Source organism: Python bivittatus, unplaced genomic scaffold (genome assembly GCF_059951505.1).
Source record: "Python bivittatus isolate LINGU-HERP-01145 unplaced genomic scaffold, Pbiv_v1 ctg000330_np1212, whole genome shotgun sequence".
Classification (NCBI taxonomy): Eukaryota; Metazoa; Chordata; class Lepidosauria; order Squamata; family Pythonidae; genus Python; species Python bivittatus.
In genome coordinates this window covers 61,252,248-61,275,640 of record NW_028277058.1, presented here as the reverse complement: position 1 = coordinate 61,275,640, position 23,393 = coordinate 61,252,248, and the positions used below count along the sequence as shown (strand labels likewise).

Here is a 23,393-nt window from a genome sequence, read left to right as displayed (position 1 = left end):
TGCAGGGTTCCTGCTTCTTGTTCTCCCCATAAACAAGCTCTGAAGCATATATGAAGTTGCTTTCCTTCCATCCTGCCCACAGCTCTGTGCCTGCTTGGCTCCAATAATTTATTTCTTTGTTAATTTATTGTTCAGTACATCAAAATGCTAAGCGTCTTTCTGAAAGTTACCCCTGGGTGGAAGTGATCAAGGTGTTGGGTCAGAACCAGAGAGTCCTGGGTTCAGATCTACCCCTTAAACTTAGAAGATCGAGGGGGATCTTAGCCAATCCCTTACTAATATTTAATAATGGGACAAAGATTTGGGCTTTGCATCAGTTTGAATTTGCTTGCTGGGTGTCAGATTTTCCCCCTTTTTTAAAAAAATGTTAATTCTAGGTTTGCTAAATGCTGCAGATTTGGGGAAACAGATCCTGCTCTCTCTATTCAAGAGAAATTGATAAACAATTCCAAGATTGTGCTAGTGTAGACGGAAAAATTAATCTGATTTTATCCAGACACTTCTCTTCTGAAATATGAATCACATATGGCACTTTGATTTCACCCAAAGAAACCCCATTCACATCTATGGCTATATCGAATATATCCTTTATTCCATGTTTTTCTTTTTTTCATCCTCGCACCCTGATCCTTGGGGCGTGCCAAAAACTACATCCCAACCCCCCAGCTGCCTTCTTACCTGTGGTCCCAGATCACCTTGTGGCCCTTGTTTCCCAGGTGGCCCAGGAACACCGGCCTTGCCAGGTAGGCCACCTTGGCCTTTGAAGCCAGCCAGACCAGGAACTCCTTTGGCACCCTGCAAATTCCCCCAGAGAGATAAATGGGTTTGGAACGAGCACTTTTTCAAATATCAAATTGTTTGTCAAGCAGAAAACTTCTTCTCTGGGGTCCCCGGGGCCAGGACTGGATTCAGATTTTGCACACACACGGAGAGAATGATCATGCCTGTCTGTGGGTTGCTGCCAAGACTTTATTTATTTATTTATTTATTTATGTATGTTTGTTTGTTTGTTAGTTTATTATTAAATTTATATGCCCCCCATCACCCCCAGAAGGTGACTCTGGACGGCTTTGACTCTTGGTAAAATGATCTAAAGGCAAAAAGGGAAGACAAGAATGGGGCATACACTCGTCTTCCCTTTTTGCCTTTAGATCAGAAGTTGCTTGCTTTTCTCAAGAAATTTTTGCTGCCTTAAACAAGAAATTAGTTTTTTTTGCCCCTAACCTCTACATAGAAAACTTCTGTGCCAGCCTGAAAGGCAGGAATTGTTTCTTTCCATTTTTCTTCATGTTTGGCATTTAAATTATCCCAGCTTTATAGCTAAGCATACTGCACTTTAGATTTTTTTTTTTCAAAAAAAGAACTGCATTATAGGCAAATAGTAAATATACTTCCATTCCATCTGCACATTAGCGAATAATACCGCTATTGTGATAAAAGTCTAATCTCTCCCCCAACCATTTTTTTTTCTTTTTTAGGAATAATTTTTTTATTAAAAGAAGATTTTACAAAGATTTAAAAAATGACAGAAACGTAGAAGAAGAAAGAAAAAGAAAGACGATAAAAGGGTGAAAGTGGAGAATGACCAAAAAGAACGAGAGAAAGGAAGATATCTAAAAAACGACTTCTGATCCTCTTTGTGGCAGTTACAAACATAGCAATTACCATCTCCCAAATCAGCAGTTCATTTTTATCCATTTTCAGCAAAAAGTCTGTAAAGCAGTGTTTCTCAACCTTGGCCACTTTAAGGTGTGTGGACTCCAACTCCCAGGATTCCCCAGCCAGCCATGCTGGCTGGGGAATCCTGGGAGTTGGAGTCCACACACCTTAAAGTGGCCAAGGTTGAGAAACACCGCTAGGAAGGGTTTCCAGTCTTTTATAAAAGTAGCTGTAGCTATACCTCCTTAATCAAACAAATCAGTTTAGCCATTTCTGCACATTCAGCCCTCTGCAGAATCCATTACGGGGGTTTCTGCAGTTCCAGCTTTGTGATATAACAGCTTTATATATAAAACCAGTCATCCGTGAGCCTGTCCTCGTCGGCTGTCCGTAAGTCCTCCTCCAACCAGTTTCAGAGTTACGATTTCGCTCTGCAGAGCCCCGCCAACCGGGCCGCTAAGCTAATGTTATTCACTTTACTGAGCTTTGCAGGGTGACCTGCCCCACCGGCCCTCCCCGACTCGTTTCGGCAATGGAGGGACACACAACCTGGGCTGAGAATTGGCCCTTTAATCCTATTTATGACCCCAATGTCCAACTTCTGTCATCTGGACAATTGTTTTAAGTTGCAGATAGATTTCTATTCTATTCTATTCTATTCTATTCTATTCTATTCTATTCTATTCTATTCTATTCTATTCTACTATTAAGAAACTTTAGCACTTTATCTTCTCTTCTCTTCTCTCTTCTCTCCTCTCCTCTCTTCAACTATTAAGAAACTTTAGCACTTTATCTTCTCTTCTCTTCTCTTCTTCCCTTCCCTTCTCCTATTAAGAAACTTTAGCACTTTCTCTCCTCTCCTCTCCTCTCCTCAACTATTAAGAAACTTTAGCACTTTATCTTCTCTTCTCTTCTCTTCTCTTCTCTTCTCTTCTCTTCTCTTCTCTTCTCTTCTCTTCTTCTTCCCTTCCCTTCTATTAAGAAACTTTAGCACTTCCTCTCCTCTCCTCTCCTCTCCTCTCCTCTCCTCTCCTCTCCTCTCCTCTCCTCAACTATTAAGAAACTTTAGCACTTTATCTTCTCTTCTCTCTTCTCTTCAACTATTAAGAAACTTTAGCACTTTATCTTCTCTTCTCTCTTCTCTTCAACTATTAAGAAACTTTAGCACTTTCTCTTCTCTTCTCTTCTCTTCTCTCCTCTCCTCTCTTCAACTATTAAGAAACTTTAGCACTTTCTCTCCTCTCCTCTCCTCTCCTCTCCTCTCCTCTCCTCTCCTCTCCTCTCCTCTCCTCTCCTCTCCTCTCCTCTCCTCTCCTCTCCTCTCCTCTCCTCTCCTCTCTTCAACTATTAAGAAACTTTAGCACTTTCTCTTCTCTCCTCTCCTCTCTTCAACTATTAAGAAACTTTAGCACTCTTCTCTTCTCTTCTCTTCTCTTCTCTTCTCTTCTCTTCTCTTCTCTTCTCTTCTCTTCTCTTCTCTTCTCTTCTCTTCTCTTCTCTTCTCTTCTCTTCTCTTCTCTTCCCTTCCCTTCCCTTCCCTTCCCTTCCCTTCCCTTCCCTTCCCTTCTCCTATTAAGAAACTTTAGCACTTCCTGCCTTCTATTCTATTCTATTCTATTCTATTCTATTCTATTCTATTCTATTCTATTCTATTCTATTCTATTCTATTCTATTCTATTCTATTCTATTCTATTCTTTATTATTTTATTTTATTTTATTTTATTTTATTTTATTTTATTATTTCCCCGGGCAGCCTACAATCAAACCAATAGAAATATATTAACACCCCCCCCCCGGCATTAAAGGCCATCACAGTCTAGCCAAGACACCATAATACCCTTTCCCCACCTGCCCGTGTGCTGGACACTTCATGCATTTAGAAAGTATATTCTGGATTTTAGAGTGCGACATTATTTTAATATTTAAAATGGAACATTCAGAGCAGCGTCTAAACAGCTGAAATGTATTTATATTGATTTCCTTATTTATATTTCAAATGAAAGGTGATGGGGGGGCAGCAGCGATGAAGATAATGTAATAATAACCGGGCTTCTGGCACAACCAGGGTCAAGGTTCTGCCACCCGGGCAGAGAGTGCCCGCCTTGAGCAAACTGTTATTTGAGAAATGCGACATCGGCAGAGCAGACGAGCGATCCGCATAACGTCGTTGGCAGCGGTTGATGGATGCCGTACGGCTAACTGACCTTTCCAGGAAGATGTCTGCAGCGCTCACCTTTTCTCCTTTCTGCCCCGAAACTCCCTTGGGCCCGTCGGTGCCAGGCACGCCGCGCTCCCCCTAAGCAGAGCCCAAAGGTCCACGTGAGCGCGACAGAACAAAACCCACGAAAGCAAGTTGCAGCCCCACCGCAGCCGGGTGGGGCTGAAGGGAGAAAGGGCCAGGGCCAAACCCATGGGAAGGAGCCTGGTGGAGGGGTGAGACTCTGAGACCGGGCTGGGGAGATCCAGCTACTTGCAGGGTCAAAACAGGCAAAATGGTGGCCATAACCAGGCAATCAAAGCTCTGCCTTTTTTAAGGCACGGTGCAAATATAGAAGGGCAAGGGGGTGGATTCCGGAGATCAGAGGCTGGAGGTGACCCACGGCGGGCTGGGGGTGGCTTTCGCTATGAGTGGGGATCTGCAGATCGCCCTTCTTAAGGCCCCTTGCCATTAAACCATGCTTGGACTGGAAGGAAATCAAAAACCCTCTAAATCAGGGTTCCTCAACTTTGGCAACTTTAAGACGGGTGGACTTCAACTCCCAGAATTCCCCAGCCAGCAAGGCTGGCTGGGGAATTCTGGGAGTTGAAGTCCACCCATCTTAAAGTGCCAAGGTTGAAGAACCCTACTCTAAATCGAGGACTGTCCTTGATCTCTCAGTTAAGATGGCCGCCCCCCCAAAAGGAAGAACAGACAAGACCCCCCTATAAATAGAAACAAAACCCTATGGCAATGCCCATCCTATCGACAGAAGGTTGCCAGTGGTACAGTATATGGTACGCTGATGAGAGTTGTGTAATTGTGGGGGTACAAAACTCTAATAAATGAAAAGGTCAAGGTTTCAATCCCATGTTGTGGACACCATCTTGACTTTTCTGTCGCTCCCCTACAGATGCCCTGTCATTCAGGGACTTGGGTTCCTTAGATCAGCCTACCTTGCAGGGTTGTGGTGGTGGGAATAAGTACAGAAGGCTATGCAGGCCACCTTGGTGTTTTGGGAGGTGTTAGCTCTTGGAGGTAGTCCAGATAAGAAACACAACCCTAAATTCATAATCATGTACTAACCCTATTTTTATTGTGAGATTACATTAACAAAGCCTTGGAAGCCTGAAAGTATTTCTCCCCTCCTTTCCTTTTACTCTCCGGAAAACTTAGGGAGGATCCCTTCTGAAATGTTTCCTATGCCCTTCCTCCTTTTGTGGGCTGAGCCACCTTTTACCTGCCGGTTGCCCAGTCTTGCAGCTCTTCCTCCTGTCTCCCAAGGTCATTCCCACATATATGACAGGGGGAATGCCAGATATAAAGCTAATAATAATCCTCATTGTTATTATTATTATTGTTGTTGTTGTTGTTGCTGTTATTTTATTCTTATTGATGTAAATTTCTAGGGCCGCCCACTGGACAGTTTGTCAGGATGAAAAACAAGAAATCATCCGTTCAAACCACCAATAAAAGACGACCATGCCAGGGGAGGAGAAAACTCTTAGCCAAGCGACAATATCTCCTCCTCCTCCTCCTCCTCCTCATCTTGTGCATTTAAATGCCCCAAGTGCTGTCCTCCAAGGAAGACAAGATATGCAAGGAAGGAGACTTCCTTCACACTTCCTCACCTGCTGCTTTTTCACCTGCAATTCCACCCGCTGAAGAAGCGCTTCCCTCTGGCGATGCCATCTGCTTGCTCCCAGCTTGAGAGGGCAGGTGCCATGGCAGAGAAGCCCCACCCAGCTGAGCCCCTTGGGCCCATCTTCCCATCCCTAAAAACCTCTTTTTCCCCTCCCCTGTCCTCTGATTCCCCGCCCCTGAATGAAACTGGCTTCTACCAGCGTTGACATCTCGCTTCCCACTTATTGTGGGACGGTGGGGAAAGGCCACTGAGGTCGCTTGGACTGTTTCGGGTAAAAGTTGGGGTGACTGGAAGGCTACGAGGCATGCGTCTCTTTGAAGGGTAGAAGATTAAAAAAGCGGTTTGCACTTTACCTTTGATCCCTGCAGTCCTTCTGCACCTGGGAATCCTGGTTTCCCAGCCATGCCAGCTTCTCCCTGTACACCGAAGGGGATACAGAGAACTTAGTTAAGCCTCACAACATACTTTCCATGAAAACACGGGCCATGCACCAGCATTTGGGAGACACTTTGGAGGGCAAATCTGGAAATCGCCGGATTTGACTGACCGCTGGGAAGGCACGTCTTTGAGGAAGCGTCAACTGAGTTCACACATGGCCTGGAGCTGTAAGGTGGCTTATTTTCCAGCGCCTCTGTCAGATGTAGGAGTCCTGTCACTCTGGTTGGTCCACTATTCTTTGGGACTCAGTGCGTAGCGCAAATCGGGCAATTTTGCTTGTGGAACAAGCTGGGTTTGAAGGCAGCATGATTTAGGGCAATGTGTGAACTCGGCCATTGGCAGGACGAGGACAGAGATGGGGGCAAAGAAAGAGGTAAAGATTAGCAGGTCTTTGGACCTGAAGGAGGAAGGGCGCTCTGGAGCATGTGGGGTCATGGGGGTAGCTCCTGTCTGGCCTGCATTGCCTGGCCACAGCTGCATTTTTCCCTGGGATTCCACAGCTGTGGGAGAACCTGGGAAATGCCACGCTGTAAGGATAAATACCCATAATCCTATTCCCTTTTCGGGTAAGCAACATTATGCAAAGCCCAGAAAAAGAGGATGAGGAAGGAAGCCAGGCAGGCAGGCAGGCAGGCAGGCAGGCAGGCAGGCAGGCAGGAAGGAAGGAGATGGGAGGAAGGAAGGCAGGAAGGAAGATGCTATAACAAATGGATAGAGGTCATAGTGGATGGAAGGAAGGAAGGAAGGAAGGAAGGAAGGAAGGAAGGAAGGAAGGAAGGAAGGAAGGAAGGAAGGAAGGAAGGCCCCTAGAGACAGGAGATATAAAAGGAAGGGAAATATGTTTAACTCTAGTTTACCCTCACACCATTCACTGCACCTCTCCATACCTTTCCGTCTTTGCAAATCCTCCTTCCTTGCACCACATCCATCCATTGCCTTTTGCTCTTCAACTTCCCCTCTCTCTCTTTTTGCAGACCTCGCCAACACTTCCAACCCCAACTTTCTCCGTCTTCCCCTTCCTCTTGACCCATCCACTCTTCCTTCCTAGGTTTGTTTTGAGAGCCAGTTCATATTCATGTTCTTGATCAGTGTTTCTCAATCCTGGCCACTTGAAGACGTGTGGACTTCAACTCCCAGAATTCCCCAGCCAGCCATGCTGGCTGGGGAATTCTGGGAGTTGAAGTCCACACGTCTTCAAGTGGCCAAGGTTGAGAAACACTTCTCTTGATGACCCAACGACTTCAACGTGCTTCTTTCATACCAGGCCCTCACTTTAGTATTCAATCCACGTTTGCTCAGCACCCACTCATTCTTGACTCAACACTGCTGGTTGCATCGTCACCCACACTTCTGAATCCCCACCCCTTCTGAAACGATCATCTCCGACTTCCCTGCAGCAAAGTGTGCACAAGCCCTCTCTTAGACACAGCCCTCTTCACTTCTTTCGACAAATGTTCCCTTCCCACAACAGACCACCTAGGCCCCACTACCTTTCAACTAACTCCTGAACCTCTCAACATTTCTCCATCCATTTAAACACATTTTACTTCTGGTAAATACAGCCACAGTTGACTGGGATGTTCCAGATCTTTACAGATTCTGGTTTCTTGATTGGCACAGTCCAAAATGAGGCATTATGGCAATGGCATCTATGGGGTGGGGGGAGTGGGGGAGGCAGAATGAGAAAAAGCTGCACCACGCCGTGGCCGCACAAACCCTGCTGTTTTATGCATGGGTTGTGATGTTGCATGCGCATATGAAATGGGAGATTGTGTTGCTGTAGCGCAACACGGTTTTTGTCCTTTCAATGAAATCAGGAAGCTTATCCAGGCGCTTGCGCTCCGCGGCTGGCTTGTCTTCCAAGGTCTTGAAGCGGTTGGAGCCCACCTTATATTGGCTTGAAAAGAAAACATGTCATCAGCAGTTACCAAGCTGGACCTGGAGGACGAGAATTCACATCTTACAAGGCCTGGGCGAGAGGACAGAGGACAGGGAAAGACATTTTGGGCCGAAGAGGCAGGAAGCAGAAAACGGAGACCGAGAGGGACATTTGTGGGTGGATTTAGAAAAATGCACCGAAACAGAGAGTCGCTTCGGCCAGTGACTTTCTGCAAACGGCAGGGTTCGGCTCCTCCTTTTTGAAGCAGGGACAGGATGGAAAAGTTCAGAGGAGCCATCCGTTTGAAGAAACGCTGTCCCTGGCTTAAGAACAGCAGAGGAGGAAGAGGAGGCTTACCTTGACGCCATCTGGCCCCGCAGAGCCCGTCTTTCCTGGCAACCCACGTAAACCCTGAGGACAAAGACGGCCGGAGTGAAAGGGTGCTGTGGCAGCCGACCCCAAGCCTTCGTTCTGGGCCTGAGCACCATGAGAAGAGGGGCCGGCTAGAATTCAAAATGAACCAGCCCCCGAGAGCTGGGAGACCCCACTTTGAATCGCACGGGCCACTTAAGCCGGCTGGAGAGGCCTGCGGAAAGCTTGAGAAAATGGACTGGGAAAGCAGGATTTGAGGAGTCGGGGTGGACAGCTGGCAGCCTGAGGGACGTGGGCAGCCCTGGGCCCAGTTTGTTCCTGCCTGTCGGGTAAACCCAGACTGCCCGTCCCCTTCCTTGCTACCTTTCCTTTTCTTACATGACTTTTTTCTTCTAATCCTGGCCCAAAGCAAAGTGGGAGAAACAGCAAATGATGAAGTGGGTAAAGAGGGGGACAGAAAACAGACAAAGGGGTGAATTCAGCCCCCCTCACTTTTATTCCCCTTGGCTGTTTTGCTTTGTTTTTTTAAAAAAAACCAACCTCCCCCACATCCTACCTTGGGAATTGGGTTGGACAAACTTCTGGTTTGGCACCGTAAGTGGGTGTCTGCCTGATTTTGTGTGGGCTCTACCCTACCTTGAAAAACTTTCTGTAAGCAAGCAGTTTCAGATTTTTGGAAAGGATTGCTGCCCCATTATGCAAGAGTCTGTTGATTGGTTGCAAGAGAAGGAAGTGGGGGGTTAGCCATAAAGGGGGGGGTCCCCAGAAGAGAAAGAATGAGCAGCCACTGTTGAGCTGCTGACCCACCCAAGCATTTGAAAAAGCACCCCCCCTCAAAAAAAGCCCACTGCTCTTTCTCTGAATGGACAAACCTGGCTGTTGGAGCAAACCAGTCAAGAGTAACAGGTAATCCTCACTTAATGACTGCTATTGGGACCAGAATTTAGGTTACTAAGTGATGCAGTCGTTAAGTGAATAATCATGTGACCAGACCCGATTTTATGACCTTTTTTGCAGTGGTTGTTAAGCGAATCATGCAGTTGTTAAGTGAATCATGTGGTTCCCCATTCATTTTGTTTGGAAGAAACCGGCTGGAAAGGTCACAAATGGCAATCACAGGATCCCGAGATCCTGCAACTGTCATAAGTGTGAACTGGTTGCCAAGCACCCAGATCATGATCATGTGACTGTGGGGGCACTGTGATGGTCATAACTTTGGGCACTGGTCATAAGTACTTTTTTAGCACCATCATAACTTCAAATGGTCATTAAACAAACAGTCATTAAGTGAGGACTACCCGTAGATCCAAATGATGGAAAGAGGAAGAACTGGTTAAATAATTCAAAGAAAAAAAGGTTGAGGGATAAATGTCCCCACTGTTGCATGCAAAGGAAGAATCAGACAAGCAGCACCCCAACATTTCTGTATTTTATATATTTTTCCTAACACAGTACCTTTGAACCTTTCCGCCCAACGTCCCCAAACATTCCAGGAGCTCCTTTTTCTCCCTGAAAGGAGAGAGCAAATACAGTCCACTGGGCCCAAGTGGACATACATACAGGTCCCCGCCCCCCGGAAAAAACTTTTACATTTGTGCTTGATGAGATACTAAGCTTTGCTCGAGTGCTAAAATTGGGCCAAGAACATCCAAGCTAGTTTGCAAGCACTGGAATACATTGCTTGCTTATAAAACAACGTGGGAATGGAATATCAGAGCCAGGGGAGGGTTAACAGCTGGGTTGGGCCAAGAAGGTGGGTCACCTCAGCACAGTGGGCTATGGGCAAGTGAGGACATGAAAGTGAGAAGCTATGACTTGAAGATGTGCGGACTTCAACTCCCAGAATTCCCCAGCCAGCATGGCTGGCTGGGGAATTCTGGGAGTTGAAGTCTGCACATCTTCAAGTCGCCAGGGCTGAGAAACACTGATCTACAGTATACAGTGAAGCCAATAGACGTGACTTGATTCTCAGACAATTTAACAAAAACATCCAAGTAGAGAGTGGCAGAACTAAAAACATATCAATGTAGCACTTCAGCGATTCCTTGCCCACAAAAAACAGGCCAGCAACGGCAGGGAATCACCAGCAGAAAACAATCCAGCTGGGTCGGCTGGCCTGTTTTTTGCCAGCAAGCCAGGAACGAGAGGGGCTTTTGCGGCGTCTGAGCATCTACAAGACGTCACTGAGTGGCATGTAAAGGAGGGCCTTGTGCAGTGAAGCCCTCGTGGGATCGGTGTGGCCATAGCTTGTCCTACTTTGCTGTGGACGAGGCCAACGCTGATGGAGTAATTTTCCCAAGCAAGATGTCCAGTGTGCTTCGGATGGACGTCTTTTCGTTCAGGTTCTGTGGGTTTTCGATTTAAGCCCACGCTTAGTGACCCATCCCCTTGCTGCTTTTCTCCGAAGGGGAGATAAATCCCCTTCTCATTTCCCTGAGCTTCACGTAGCCAGCGAGGAACGTACGGAAAACACCCAAAGATCAATTACAAGCAAAGAGGAAATCTGTCCAAAAAATCCTCACCGGCTCCCCTTTTTGCCCCTGCGCGCCTCGATCGCCTTTTTCTCCTTTCGCCCCGTTCTTCCCATCCAGGCCTGCGGTTCCCTGTAACGAAACAATTTGATTTATTCAGACTCCAGGTCTGGAAAAGCATACAGGGCTTTGAAACCAAAATAGGAATAAAAAGGATTCGTTGGTCCCGTGGATCAATAGACTCGACAATATGCTCGTTGCCTTCCATTCTCCTAACCCTCTTTCACCTCTTGAGCATCCCTGCATTTGGATCTCACCTTGTCCCCACTAACTCTGGATTTCAGTTCTCATCATTTGCCAGCAGAATTGGGAAGGGCGCCCGTCGGTGCCCATCCTATCAAGAATAAGCATTCTTTTAGTAGCCAATATCGAGATTCCTCTTGGGGTCAATATCTCAAGAATATTGTAGAAGGGAGAGCCATGGAAATTAGAAGGGCTGAGCATCACTTGGATGCGGTCTCCAAAATGTGGTTTGGAGGACCCAGAAGATGCTCATCAAGAAAACCCAGGTTCACCAGGCTGCCTCTGCTAGGGAAGCAGAATGCAATTAGCATTTTTCTCTGCCATTAAAACTTCGTAACTATTTACCTTCGCTGAACAACTGCAGCTTTGCCTGCAACTTTTAAATTCTGGATGTATTATGTGTTTTAGATATATTTATAGTTTTAATGTTTTTTGTAAGTCGCCCAGAGTCCCCTATTGTGGGGGAGATGGGCGGGGGGGAAATCCACCAAAGAAACGAACAGACAAACAAATAAATAAAATAAACCTCCTTTACTTTATTTAACCCTCTTCTAAATTGTCCAAGGACTTGGGCAGGGGGTTGGATTAGAAGACGTCTAAGGTCCCTCCTAACCCTCTGATTCTATGACCATTTTTTAGAAGCCTGGTTTGGAAGGATGGCCTACATATTTGAAAAAAACGAAGAACATTTTAACATATGCAACTTGCCCGGCCTGTGGCAAGTTGGATGTTCCAGGATGGTTCTTCCTGGAGATTCTCCAAGGGCGACGTCCCCTTATAAAAGAACGACTGCAAATTCTCCATGGCGTATCTTCGTTTCAGATACTCTGTGTGTGTGGGCATGAATACTTGGCGGGGGGATTTTTGTGGGGAGTGGAAAGCTAAAAGAAACCCGCTAAAGACAGCCAAATAAATTTGCTGTCCGTGGAACTGATGGCAGAGCTTTTTGCATCTTTCTTATAATTAAATGCAGCAAAAGAATGAATGGAGAGGCGCTCAGACACGGACAGAAATACCCTGTGTGTGTGTGCGTGTGCGTGTGTGTGTACAGTTAGCATTGCTACACAATTTTAGAAGCGTGAGATGTCCACCTCATCCACAGGCACAAGGCCGCCACTGTGTGACCAGAGGGAAGCTAGGATCAGCTCCAGGTTATTTTGCTACCCAAAATGAAGGGGTAAATTCTCTGTACAGAAACCGACCGGACGGGCAGACTGATTCTGTTTCAGTGCTGGCCACCTCTTTGGCACATTGGGTGCATCCAGGCTACTCAGAAGCTGCCCAGCTGGCTGAACGTTCTCTAATTTGCCGGTGCCACTTTGCCTCCTTCGCAAACAAATGGTTGGGCCCGCCCGGGGGGAGATCCAGTGTTCATCCCTTGTGATTTCAGAGGGAGGGAGGGAGGGAGGGAGAGAGAGAAATAGATGAGAGAGAGAGAGAGAGATGATAAATAAATAGATAGAGATAGATAGATAGATAGATAGATAGATAGATAGATAGATAGAAATAGATATAGATGATAGATAGATGATAGACAAATAATGATAGAGATAGATAGAAAGATAGATAGAAATAGATATAGATGATAGATAGATGATAGAGAAATAATGATAGAGATAGATAGATAGATAGATAGATAGATAGAAATAGATATAGATGATAGATGATAGAGAAATAATGATAGAGATAGATAGAAATAGATATAGATGATAGATGATAGAGAAATAATGATAGATAGAAATAGATGATAGATAGATAGAAATAGTTGATAGCAATAGATAGATATAGAAGACAGATAGAAAGATAGATGATAGAGAGATAAAGAGAGATAGATAGAAATAGATGATAGATACAAATAGATGATGGCGATAGATAGAAATAGATAGATATAGTTGATAGATAGATAGAAATAGATGATAGATAGAAATAGATGATAGCGATAGATAGAAATAGTTGATAGCAATAGATAGATGTAGATGACAGATAGATAGATAGATGATAGAGAGATAAAGAGATAGAGAGATAGATAGAAATAGATGAGATAGATAGATAGATAGATAGATAGATAGATAGATAGATAGATAGATAGATGAGAGAGAGAGAGAGAGAGTTTCTATCTGCAGAGTGACCTGATCAGAACCCTGCAGAAGTGAGTATCAAGAGGAATGGTTTGGAACGAGAGAGCAGGAAGAAGAAGAAGAGTGAAACTGAGGGAGGGAGAAACCCTGATAACCGATGAAAGGCAGGATTGTGAGAGACACGTGGCCTTTTACCTACTCGATTTCCTTCCTCTGGCATTAAAAGTTCTATTACGTCCATCTGGTCCTGCATCTGTTTCAAAGGTAATGACTGGGAAGGGCTCTGCCGCGAGCGAACGAGGCAGGGAACGCGTGGATGCTCTCCGAGGCAGATTACGCGATGAATCAACAGCCCGTAATAGCTCACATCAATTTTCAGCTATTTGTTGGGCGAGAAAGATATATTTACTGCCTTCTATTTTATTCATTTTCGTGTGTGTGTGCAAGATAAGTAGCAAGTGGTTTTTTTTTTAAGTGAAGCTTGCATTGCATGGAGAAGTTGGAGAAAACAACGTTCCGGCTTCTGATCCGGGCCAAGCGGCCGGAGGCAGGGCGTGGCATTTCCCAGCAGAAAAACACCTGCAAACTGTGGTAGCTGTCCTGGGGTGTCCACAGGCAGGGGGTCAAAAAAGTCAAGAGGGCAGCTGCAACCAGGCAACCAAAGCCCCGCCCCTTTTCACCTGCATTGCCATGGGGTTTTGTTTGCATGGCTGTGGGTGCCATTTTGACTTTTCTGACCCTCTTCCTGTGAAGCGGCCAGATTTTAATAGGAAGAGCTTTCACGCCCCTAAACTTTTCTTTCCCCCAATAGATTTCTGCCCTTTCCTCTCAAATAAAACTTTTTCGATTTTACTACACTTGTCTTAATATCCTTTCCAAGAAATAATCCCTTCCCAGAGGTGTATTTGTACAGAAAGGGGAGAAAAAAATGAGATAAAAAATCTGCAGGGCAGGAGGTACCTTGAGGATTTATGAAGCGAGAGTGGGATTACCCTTTTTCTGTACCATCCATCACCCACATATTGATTTACCACAATTTAAGAAATCCACAGTGCACCCTTTAAAAAACAAACTACACTGAAGCATCACAGATGCTAAAACACAAAGCATGTTTCCAGTGGAGTGCTGCAGGTTTTCTCCTGCCTTATTTATTTTTATTTATAGGATCATAGATTTCGAAGGGACACCAGAGATCATCTAGTCCAACTGCCCACTAGAGAATCCAGCCCCTGTGGGAAGACCACCGGCGAAAGGGAATACACCATTTCATGTGGCAGCCTGTTCCACCGGCTGATAGCTAAAAGAAAACTTTGTCCTGATTTCTAGACTGATTCCCCTTCCTCGAAAGCTTTAACTCACTGTCTGATCTTGCCCACTTCCAAGCCAGCATGAACGTGGAGTCTTTGCATCTGCTCAGAATTCTGAGTTTTCTGAAGTCTGCCGTGTGGTCACATTATGCTAATGAAAGGTCTAACAGAGAAGAGCCTGCCCCCAAATCCGCATCTTCATGAAAATAACCTACAAAAATAATCATCTACCCTTTGCAAGCCCCGTGCACTTCGGGCAAACTTCAGGTGGATTTGTTTGGAGAAACCCTCCCCTGAACGCTTCCAAACTTAAAATGCAAACTTTGACAAAGAGAACTTGATGGTTCAGAAAGATGAGAAATGGAGAACACCAAACGACATATTTGCAGAAACAATATGGCCTTCCCCACCTGCTGCAGATCTTTTAAAAAACGCAGTCCACGATGGTCAGAAACAAGGCTCCGTTATTAAAAAATCACAGCCACGACATCCTGCACCACACCAACACCCCAACGGTAGCCCAGAAAAAAGATGGAACAGAGTTGCAACAGGTTGCAAGACCTAGAACACCTGGGCTGATCTGGAAAAAGCTAGGCTGAGTTGGATCAGGTAGACATTGGATGGGAGACCACCTGTTGCTGGTTAGATTGGGAAGTTGAAAAAACATTTCAAAAGAAGGCCCTTCTATATTGCTCCAAGAAAAATATAGATGTAATCCCCAGAAATGGATTTCACCAGATTAGCAGCAACTTGGCAACTAAGCAAGACTGGACCTGGTTAGTTCTTGGATGGGAGACCACAAGGCGATCATCTAGATTGGGAATTTGGAACATCCAGAAAAAGGCTAAGGGTTAAGCTGCTTCTGCATTACCCCCAAGAACATAACACAGATGATCCTGTGGTGCCCCCAGGAGTTGACTTAAGGGAGTCTTTAGGGCAGAAAATGAATGCCTCAAAGAAGATATTTTGCAGGAGAAGGTCTGCAGCCTCCTTCTTGCTCCACAAACAAGCCCCAGGCCTGAGTCAGACAAACAGCTGGTAACGTTTATTTGCCTTTCAAGTCCTCCCAAAGCAAATAGAAGCATGGTATGGAAAGCCTCAATAAGGGTCATTTAAAAAAAGGGAATTATTGATCAAGTGCTGGAAACAGCAAATGCGAAATGATAAGTGAAGCAAAAAAATGGTTCTAGGACTATTGATGGGGAAACACAAGCTTTAGTAAACTTGAACCCTGGCATAAAAGCCCCCAAGGTTTAAGAAAAAAGGTGAATCCAGAATATAGTTGAGATTTAAATGAGAGGCTATCCTACCGAACACTTGTGATAAATGGTCAGAACCAGCAAAACTTTAAACATTTGGATCGGATTAGCCAAGAAAAAGCTAGTGAGGTGGGATTACAGGGCAACAAATTCCTGCAGATAACCACTTTCTAATATTGGGGTGTGTGCGTGCATGTGTGTGCATGCGTGGGTGTGATCTCTGCTGCACTGTTTAGAGCAGCGGTCTTGGAGACACGATCCCCTCAAAACTGTGCAAAGTTTTCAGGCTTGAGAAACTGAACTTGATGAGTCAATCTTCCCTCCAGCCCTAACTCTGTCCCTCTGGATTATTGCCAGAATAAAGAACGCAAGCTGGGAAGACCATTGTGTGTCTGGCTGGGTTCACGGAACAGCCCGGATTAGGCTAAAAGGTTGGGTAATTTATGAGTCAACTTGCATTCGGAACCCAACCATTGGCTCTTTAAATCAGGCCAACCCATTTGCATACTTGATTAGTTTGGGTTACTGCCTATTCTGTGGACGTTATATTAGGTTAACCCCCAGACTGAAGGTTTTGGCATGTCTGAACTGTATCAGTGGAAAGGATTCATAGAATCACAGAATCATTGGGTTGGAGGCCATCTCAGAGGTCCTTCAGCCCAACCCTGTGCTCAGAGGAGAAATTCTCAGACCCTCCCAGGTAAATGGCTGTCCAGTCTTTTCCTGAAGACCACCAGTGATGGAGCACCCACACCTGCAGGAGTTCCTTGCTTAAAAGCTCTCACAGTCAGAAAATTCCTCCTTAGTTCAAGTTTGGATCTCTCCCTGCAGAGCTTCCACCCACTGGTTCTCGTCTTACCATCAGGTGCTCTAGAGAATAAATCTGCTCCCTCTTCCCTGGGACATCCCTTCAGATATCAGAAGACTGCAATCATGTCTCCCCTTCACCTTCTTTTCTTTAAGCTAAACATACCCAGTTCCTTTAACTGCTCTTAAATTAATTAAAAAGCAAGACCTTCCTCAACAGGAGATTGAACTTTTCTATGGGAGCTGAATGGTGCTCTTTGCTGGGAAGACGTTAGACTAGAAGTCCAACCCTGTGACTGTGTGACTTGCTCAACTCTCAGTCCAGCAACTAAAGACAGGATGGTGAATTCAGAGTGATATTTAGAGCTACACAGGCCATTCATTCAGCCTGCCAGAAATCAAAAGGTGATCGATTGTGTTCGCTGCCCAGAGTCACTTGTTGAGATGGGTGGCCATACAAATTGAATGAATGAATGAATGAATGAATGAATGAATAAATAAATAAATAAATAAATAAGATGACTTCCAACTTACAGCAAATGCAACTGAATGAATGAATGAATGAATGAATGAACGAATAAATAAGATGACTTCCAACTTACAGAAACCCAACAAATTGAACAAGAATGAATGAATGAACCAACGAATGAATAAATGACTTCCAATGTACAGCAAATCCAACAAATTGAATGAATGAATAAATAAATGAATAAATAAAATGACTTCCAACTTACAGCAAATCCAACCAGGCCAGGTTCTCCAAGTTCACCCTGTCCAGGAAGCAAAATTACAGCAACAATTTTAAATGCTGAAAAGAGGATCACAAACTTGCTTGCATTGATATAACCGATCCACCGGGTGATGCTTCTTATTTTTTAAACCCTCCATTTCGTACCCAAATCTTCATTTTTAAAGATACATTGGGGCAACCTGTAGGAGTTAGGAAACCTTGCAGGATGCCCCAAAGTTACTGCTGTCGGTTCCACCCAACAGGAAACGGAGGTTTGAACGTTCTCCTAGGTTCTCCTAGGACAGTGTTGTCCAAACTTGGCCACTTTAAGATGAGTGGAATCTTAAATGGCTGGCTGGGGAATTCTGGGAGTTGAAGTCCACTCATCTTAAAGTGGCCAAGTTTGGACAACACTGTCCTAGGATATTCTCCTCAGATATTTTAGCAAATGTATCTGTTGGTTCTTTCCTCCACATGTTCAAGGAGATTGTGTGAATATAGGCACACAAGGCTGATAGCAGGCCTTTGTTTACTTTCATGGCAACTTGGTGGCTGGTTTTAAGTTATGGAGAACCTGCATCTCAGAACATCCAAAAGGGGAAGAAAGAAAGTTTCCTCTTATGGATCCCACCACTCCCTGTGGTTCATGAAGGATCTGAGAGAGGTGAAACGAGAGAAGAGACATCTTGAGCGCCGCTGGAGGACAACAAGGAACAAACTTGACCAAACATGGGCAAGAGCCACTATTAAGGCCTACTTGTGGTGGTAAGGGTGGCAAAACACCTGTACTTCTCCACCCTTATTGTGTCCATAGATTGCCACCCCGCAGCCATTTTGGACCCTGGAGAAGGTCTTGTACTTCAAGAGAACATTCTTATTTTCAGTCTTTTATAATTAACTGTCAGGGTTGCCCTTCTCAAGCCAAGCAGCATTTCTGGAGAAAATATGTTGATATGAAAATGGACCGTTGTCAGTTGTGTTTAATGCAGATACCGGAGTTATTTTACTGACCTTCTGCCCCACGGGTCCTCGTCTGCCAAACAAACCCATGATTCCTTTGGCCCCCGCATCTCCTTTCACTCCCTGGTGGGAAAAAAAAAAAGAAAAGATCATTTCTCTCCCATTCTTTGATGACTGAATGAAATGTTATAATCTGATGGGAATTTCCTTTCCTCAGACCGTCAGCCCACAACATGAAAATCAAAACCAAATGACCTGATTCACACATTGATTTAAGCCTGGTTTGTTGACTAAGCCACAATTGGATCCATTCACCCATCCTGCTAAGCTGCAAGCCATGGTTTATAAAGCCAGGTTCCCCCACTATAGTAGCAATGAGTGAGCATGCCACTGGCCCCAAATATGTAAGACTCCTGTGCTAACCCAAAATGTGAATTAAGGTTTGCAGGTTAGAGCACAGTATTGTGTGAACCTATCGTGATTTGCAATAAGACAGAGTGGGAAGAGCGTGCTGCCACCATGGCCCTCAATAAATTTAAATCACAACTTTTCACTTGGCCAGAGGCTCACATAATCCCCCCCCCAAATTTAAAGGTCTGTAAATGTACCTTTTCTCCAAAAGGACCATCTTCCCCTTTTTCGCCCTTGTCTCCATCAAAACCTGGAAATCCTCGTTCCCCCTAAATAAAAATGTACAGTGTTTCTTTACTTTTGGAAGGATGGAAAGAAGAACATAAGATTTACTTGTCCTAGTTTGGATTAACCATAATTAAGAGTTAAGCAACGATTGAGGAGAGAATTGTTTCTGCCTTTGAAGTCTTCTGTCCTGTTGGCTGCTCCTTGTAGGCATCTCCTGAAGAAGCTAAAGCCTGACTTTGCCATATATTGGCACTTTCACCAGGATGGTGTTATTTCTACCCAGAAACTTTCTGGAGGAAGAAGGCATTCTGGAGAAACAAGAAGAGCAGCATCCTGCGTTTCTTCTAACGTGGACTGTGCATGTTCTCCACAGGTGAAGATGAAATGAACCACACTCATTCCAAACCTCTAGGTCAGCTTTGAAGAAAGGGAAAACCCAAAAATGATAGTTGTTTGTGTTTCTCTGTAAAAGGAAAATTTCAAGAAAAAGGGAAGAGATGGAGGGAAACAGAGAGGGAGGATAAGACTACTTCTTCTTCTTCTTCTTCTTCTTCTTCTTCTTCTTCTTCTTCTTCTTCTTCTTCTTCTTCTTCTTCTTCTTCTTCTTCCTCCTCCATCACCATCACCATCACCATCACCATCACCATCACCATCACCATCACCATCAATTCCAGGGATGTCCACAGAGGAGTCAAAAAGGTCAAGATGGTGGCCACAACCATGAGATCAAAGCCCCACCCCTTTTTATGTGTCACAGATTAAGTGACGTGTTAAAAAGGGCATGGCTTTTATCCCACGGTTGCGCCCATCACCTTTTCATTCAGAAAGCACCGGAATATTAATTAAGTGAGCGGAGGTTTCTTACAGAGTGAGTGGGCAAATTCGGTTAGCTCCTTTGATCTGCCTCCGGTCTACAAAGGATCTCCTTCAACTTTCAGCCACAAAAGATCAAGTGTGATTAGTGGGAATAGGAGTGAGGCAAATCGAATGCAACATAGATTTTAGGCTGTAATTTATTTTATATACTTTATTGTTGGCCTGTAACAGAATAGAGGACTTACGCAGCCCTACGCCCATCACGTGCTAGATGTTTATAAAGTGTTTTTTCTCTACTTTCTGGTCAATTGACTGTAAGAAAACAGATGCTCTCACCATTTGCAATGCACAGACTGCTAATTTTCGTTTCGGAATGTGGTGCTTTGGCTATAGAAGGAACTGATCGGAGGTTGATTCTATTTTTTCACCTGGGCATAGCAGTAAAAGCAGCCCTGTCTGGACAGAGGCATTCTGGGGGAAGGAGGTCAAAAAAATCAAGATGGTGGCTACAACCAACATGCCAGTAAAAGGGGTGGGGCTTTGTTCATCTGGTTACAGCAACTTATTGACTTTTTTGACTCTCTCCCCCCCCAGAAGATGCCCCTAGCTGAAGCATGTACTGGAGAAGCATAGGAACTGAAGTAAAATTAATTAAGAAATTCCACTGCAGCATGAAGGTCAAAATATTAGTGTATTAATGTACTCAAAGGCCTGAAAGGATGCAAAGAACTCGGGCCACGTGCTCTGGTGCCTTCCAGATGTGTTGGACTTCCATATGAGTTGTTCCTGACCAGGAAAGGAACAGGAGGACAAGAGCCCCCCAAAGCCCCCCATCTCAACCAGCTATGGAGAAAGTCAACACAACTCACCGGATCGCCTTTGCTGCCTTTATAGCCTTGAGGTCCAAAGATGGTTACTGAGTCTCCCTGGGATTCAAACATACAAGAGAAATATATTTTGCGCTGGGCGTTCATAGAGAGGCCGACCTGAAGCTGCATTCAGACTGCAAGGCAACCTTTGGGCAGGAAGGGCCGGTCAGGGGTTTTCTTTTCCCCTTGAACCCAAATGCCCATCGCTGTGACACAAGGGGCTGCTGAATGGGTAACAAGCTGGAGAAGAGAAAGCTTTTCTGCCCGGTTTGGATGATTCCGGGACACTTAAATTAGAGGAAAATGGAATGGATGTGACTGCATGGAAAAGCTTTACCCCTTTTGGTCTGGTGGGGCAGGGGGCATGCGCTCAATTCAACATCCCATACATTTGAGTAGGATTTTATAAGTTAGATATACCAGGACCACGCCATTCAGTGTTTAAGAACGAGTTCCATTCCCAAGGTCTGTCCATAAGTTGAATTTGTACATAAACTGGAACGGTATTATTGTATAATACTGTCTAAGTAGCATTGCGTAATGACCACTGTGTATTTAACTCAAATCATTGTGGATTTAACTCTCATTTTGCTACAATAGGCTCCGTTCTTAACTATGGGTCATCTGTAACCCCCGGGCATTCTTAACCTGGAGACTCCCTGTACCATATTTCATTTACAATCACCATGAACAGGAGATGAATATCCGTCTCGCACATGCAGGTCTGTGATGGCTGCTCGTCGTACCGGGGTTTGGACAGCCGACTTCCAATTAGCTTTGGAATTCAGCCACCATTTCTACACTCCATGATGACGGCCAGGTGAGCTTTTAATCTTACATGACACAACCAAGTTCCCTGCCTGAATTGCACAGGACAAAATAAACAAGGCACATTTCATATACTCTCTTATCCTTTGGTTCAGCACATAAATGTCAGACCTTGTTGTTTTGGCGGCTTTGACACAACGTGCTTAGCCCGGTCAGTTCCAAACCCAGTGGCATCACGAAGCTTGGTTAAAGTGTGTTTGGCTTCTTGCATGGCTTGATCTGATAATTTCATGGACATATCCATATAGGTAGTCCTCGACCTATGACCATTTGTTCAGCGACCGTTTGAAGTTACGATGATACTGAGTGAATGGTAGTTACAACCGGTCCTCAGAGTTCTGGCCATCTCAGCACCCCTGTGGTCACACAATTCTAATCTGGGCACTTGACAACCGGTCCACACTTACAACCAGTTGCAGTGCCCCATGGTCATGTGATCGCCATTTGCAACCTTCCCTGCCAGCTTCCCCAGAAAGTCAATGGGGAAGTTGGCAGGGAAGGTCGCAAGTCGCTGGGATAAGTCTCCCCCACCCGTGCACCCTCCCCCAGTCCCTCTGCACTCGCACCATGTCTGCCACTTGTGCACCCCCTCACATCTTCACACATCCTCCCCAACCCTCCCTTGTGCACCCCCTCACTCCCTTCCCCACCTGGCAGCAGCCACTTACCTGCCTGCCAGCCTGCTTGCAAGCCGTCTGGGACTTGCAACTTCCTGCCAGCTTCCCCACTGACTTTGGTTGTGGGAACCCAGCAGGAAGTTGCCTTGCCTAACGACTGTGGGATTCGGTTAACAACAGCAACCGGGACTGCAGGAATTGCCATCACTAAGCGATGCAGTCACACTTTACAACTGCATTGCTTAGTGATGGAAATTCTGGTCCCAGTTGCCATTGTAAGTCAAGGACTACCTGTATTGTTTTCCAATAGATTTTTTACTAGCATTTCCTAGTGGTCTCCCATCCAAGTATTAATCAGGTCCAACCTACTTCACTTTTCATAAACAGCCAACCTTAGTTAAATCTAATAACCAGGTTAAGCATGAAATGTCAAGATATCTATAATGTCCGATTAAATCATAACAAACATTAAACCAGCAAGATTATAAAATACCCTGATTTAAATAGAAGTGGGCAACTTTAGAGTTGGGGCCACAATTCAGGCACCCAATTTTTTAGTGGGTTTGCAGGAAGCAACCCAGTGATCTCAGTGTGTGTGTGTGTGTGTGAGAGAACAAAATGTTTTGATCCAGTGGGGTGGGGGAGAAATTACTTATTAGGGCACAGGAGGTTTTCCTCTGGAAAAATGATTCAGAATTGCTCCACTAAACAGTGGTCATTTTGACCCCCCATTTTGGCCGTGCAGTCTTGAGATGCTGGTTACCTGCTTCTGATTTAAACCCTTCCATATGAAGCTATTTGAACGGGAGGAGGCAAAAAGATTTTTTTTTTTAAAAAAAAAATCTAGAGTTTGCAGAGTCATAATGACCCCATCAAAAAATGCAGAGCGAATCAGCCCCGGTGCTTTCGTTCATTTAGTATCAGTCAAGCCGCCCGCTCGCCCGCCCAGCTGAAATTGGCTTGACTGAATCTGAGATTTGAGAAAGCAGCCGCCGCTGTTGCGCTAGCTGAATCATGGCTAAAAGTGGGTGGCCACTTTGCCTCTGGAGGCAAGGGAGTTTTCAAGGAGGGGCTGAGCGGGCAGCAGACGACTGCTTAACTTCTGTGCCTGGAGAAATAACCTTTTTCTCGCCCCCGCCATCGTCAAGGAATGGATAATGCTCTCTCCCAAGGAAGGGTGAATAAAACATTAGGAACAAAAAGATGCCTTAAACATTCATGGGAGAGATCATTAGAGCAAAATCATCCTCAGCAGCTATTGCTAACTCTTCTTCTTCTTCTTCTTCTTCTTCTTCTTCTTCTTCTTCTTCTTCTTCTTCTTCTTCTTCTTCTTCTTCTTCTTCTTCTTCTTCTTCTCCTCCTCCTCCTCCTCCTCCTCCTCCTCCTCTCCTGCTCCGCCTCTTCTTCCTCTTCTTCTTCTTCCTCCTCCTCCTCTTCCTCTCCTCCTCCTCCTCTCCTCCTGCTCCTCCTGCTCCGCCTCTTCTTCCTGTTCCTGTTCCTGTTCCTGTTCCTCCTTTTC

The 23,393-nt window shown here is 45.1% G+C and overlaps 1 protein-coding gene across 1 annotated transcript in view; it reads right to left on the bottom strand.

The window, feature by feature from the left end:
- Positions 1 to 23,393, bottom strand: part of LOC148215994 (uncharacterized) — a 50,441-nt gene that overhangs the window by 12,508 nt on the left and 14,540 nt on the right. Inside the window, exons 10-19 of the mRNA XM_088141572.1 lie at positions 20,430 to 20,486; positions 18,714 to 18,785; positions 18,157 to 18,228; positions 17,150 to 17,185; positions 10,713 to 10,793; positions 9,646 to 9,699; positions 8,176 to 8,229; positions 5,855 to 5,917; positions 3,893 to 3,955; positions 679 to 795 (exon numbers count right to left, since the gene is read on the bottom strand). Of these exons, the coding sequence (XP_087997698.1) occupies positions 679 to 795; positions 3,893 to 3,955; positions 5,855 to 5,917; positions 8,176 to 8,229; positions 9,646 to 9,699; positions 10,713 to 10,793; positions 17,150 to 17,185; positions 18,157 to 18,228; positions 18,714 to 18,785; positions 20,430 to 20,486 (669 nt within the window). The remainder of the gene's footprint in view (positions 1 to 678; positions 796 to 3,892; positions 3,956 to 5,854; positions 5,918 to 8,175; positions 8,230 to 9,645; positions 9,700 to 10,712; positions 10,794 to 17,149; positions 17,186 to 18,156; positions 18,229 to 18,713; positions 18,786 to 20,429; positions 20,487 to 23,393) is intronic.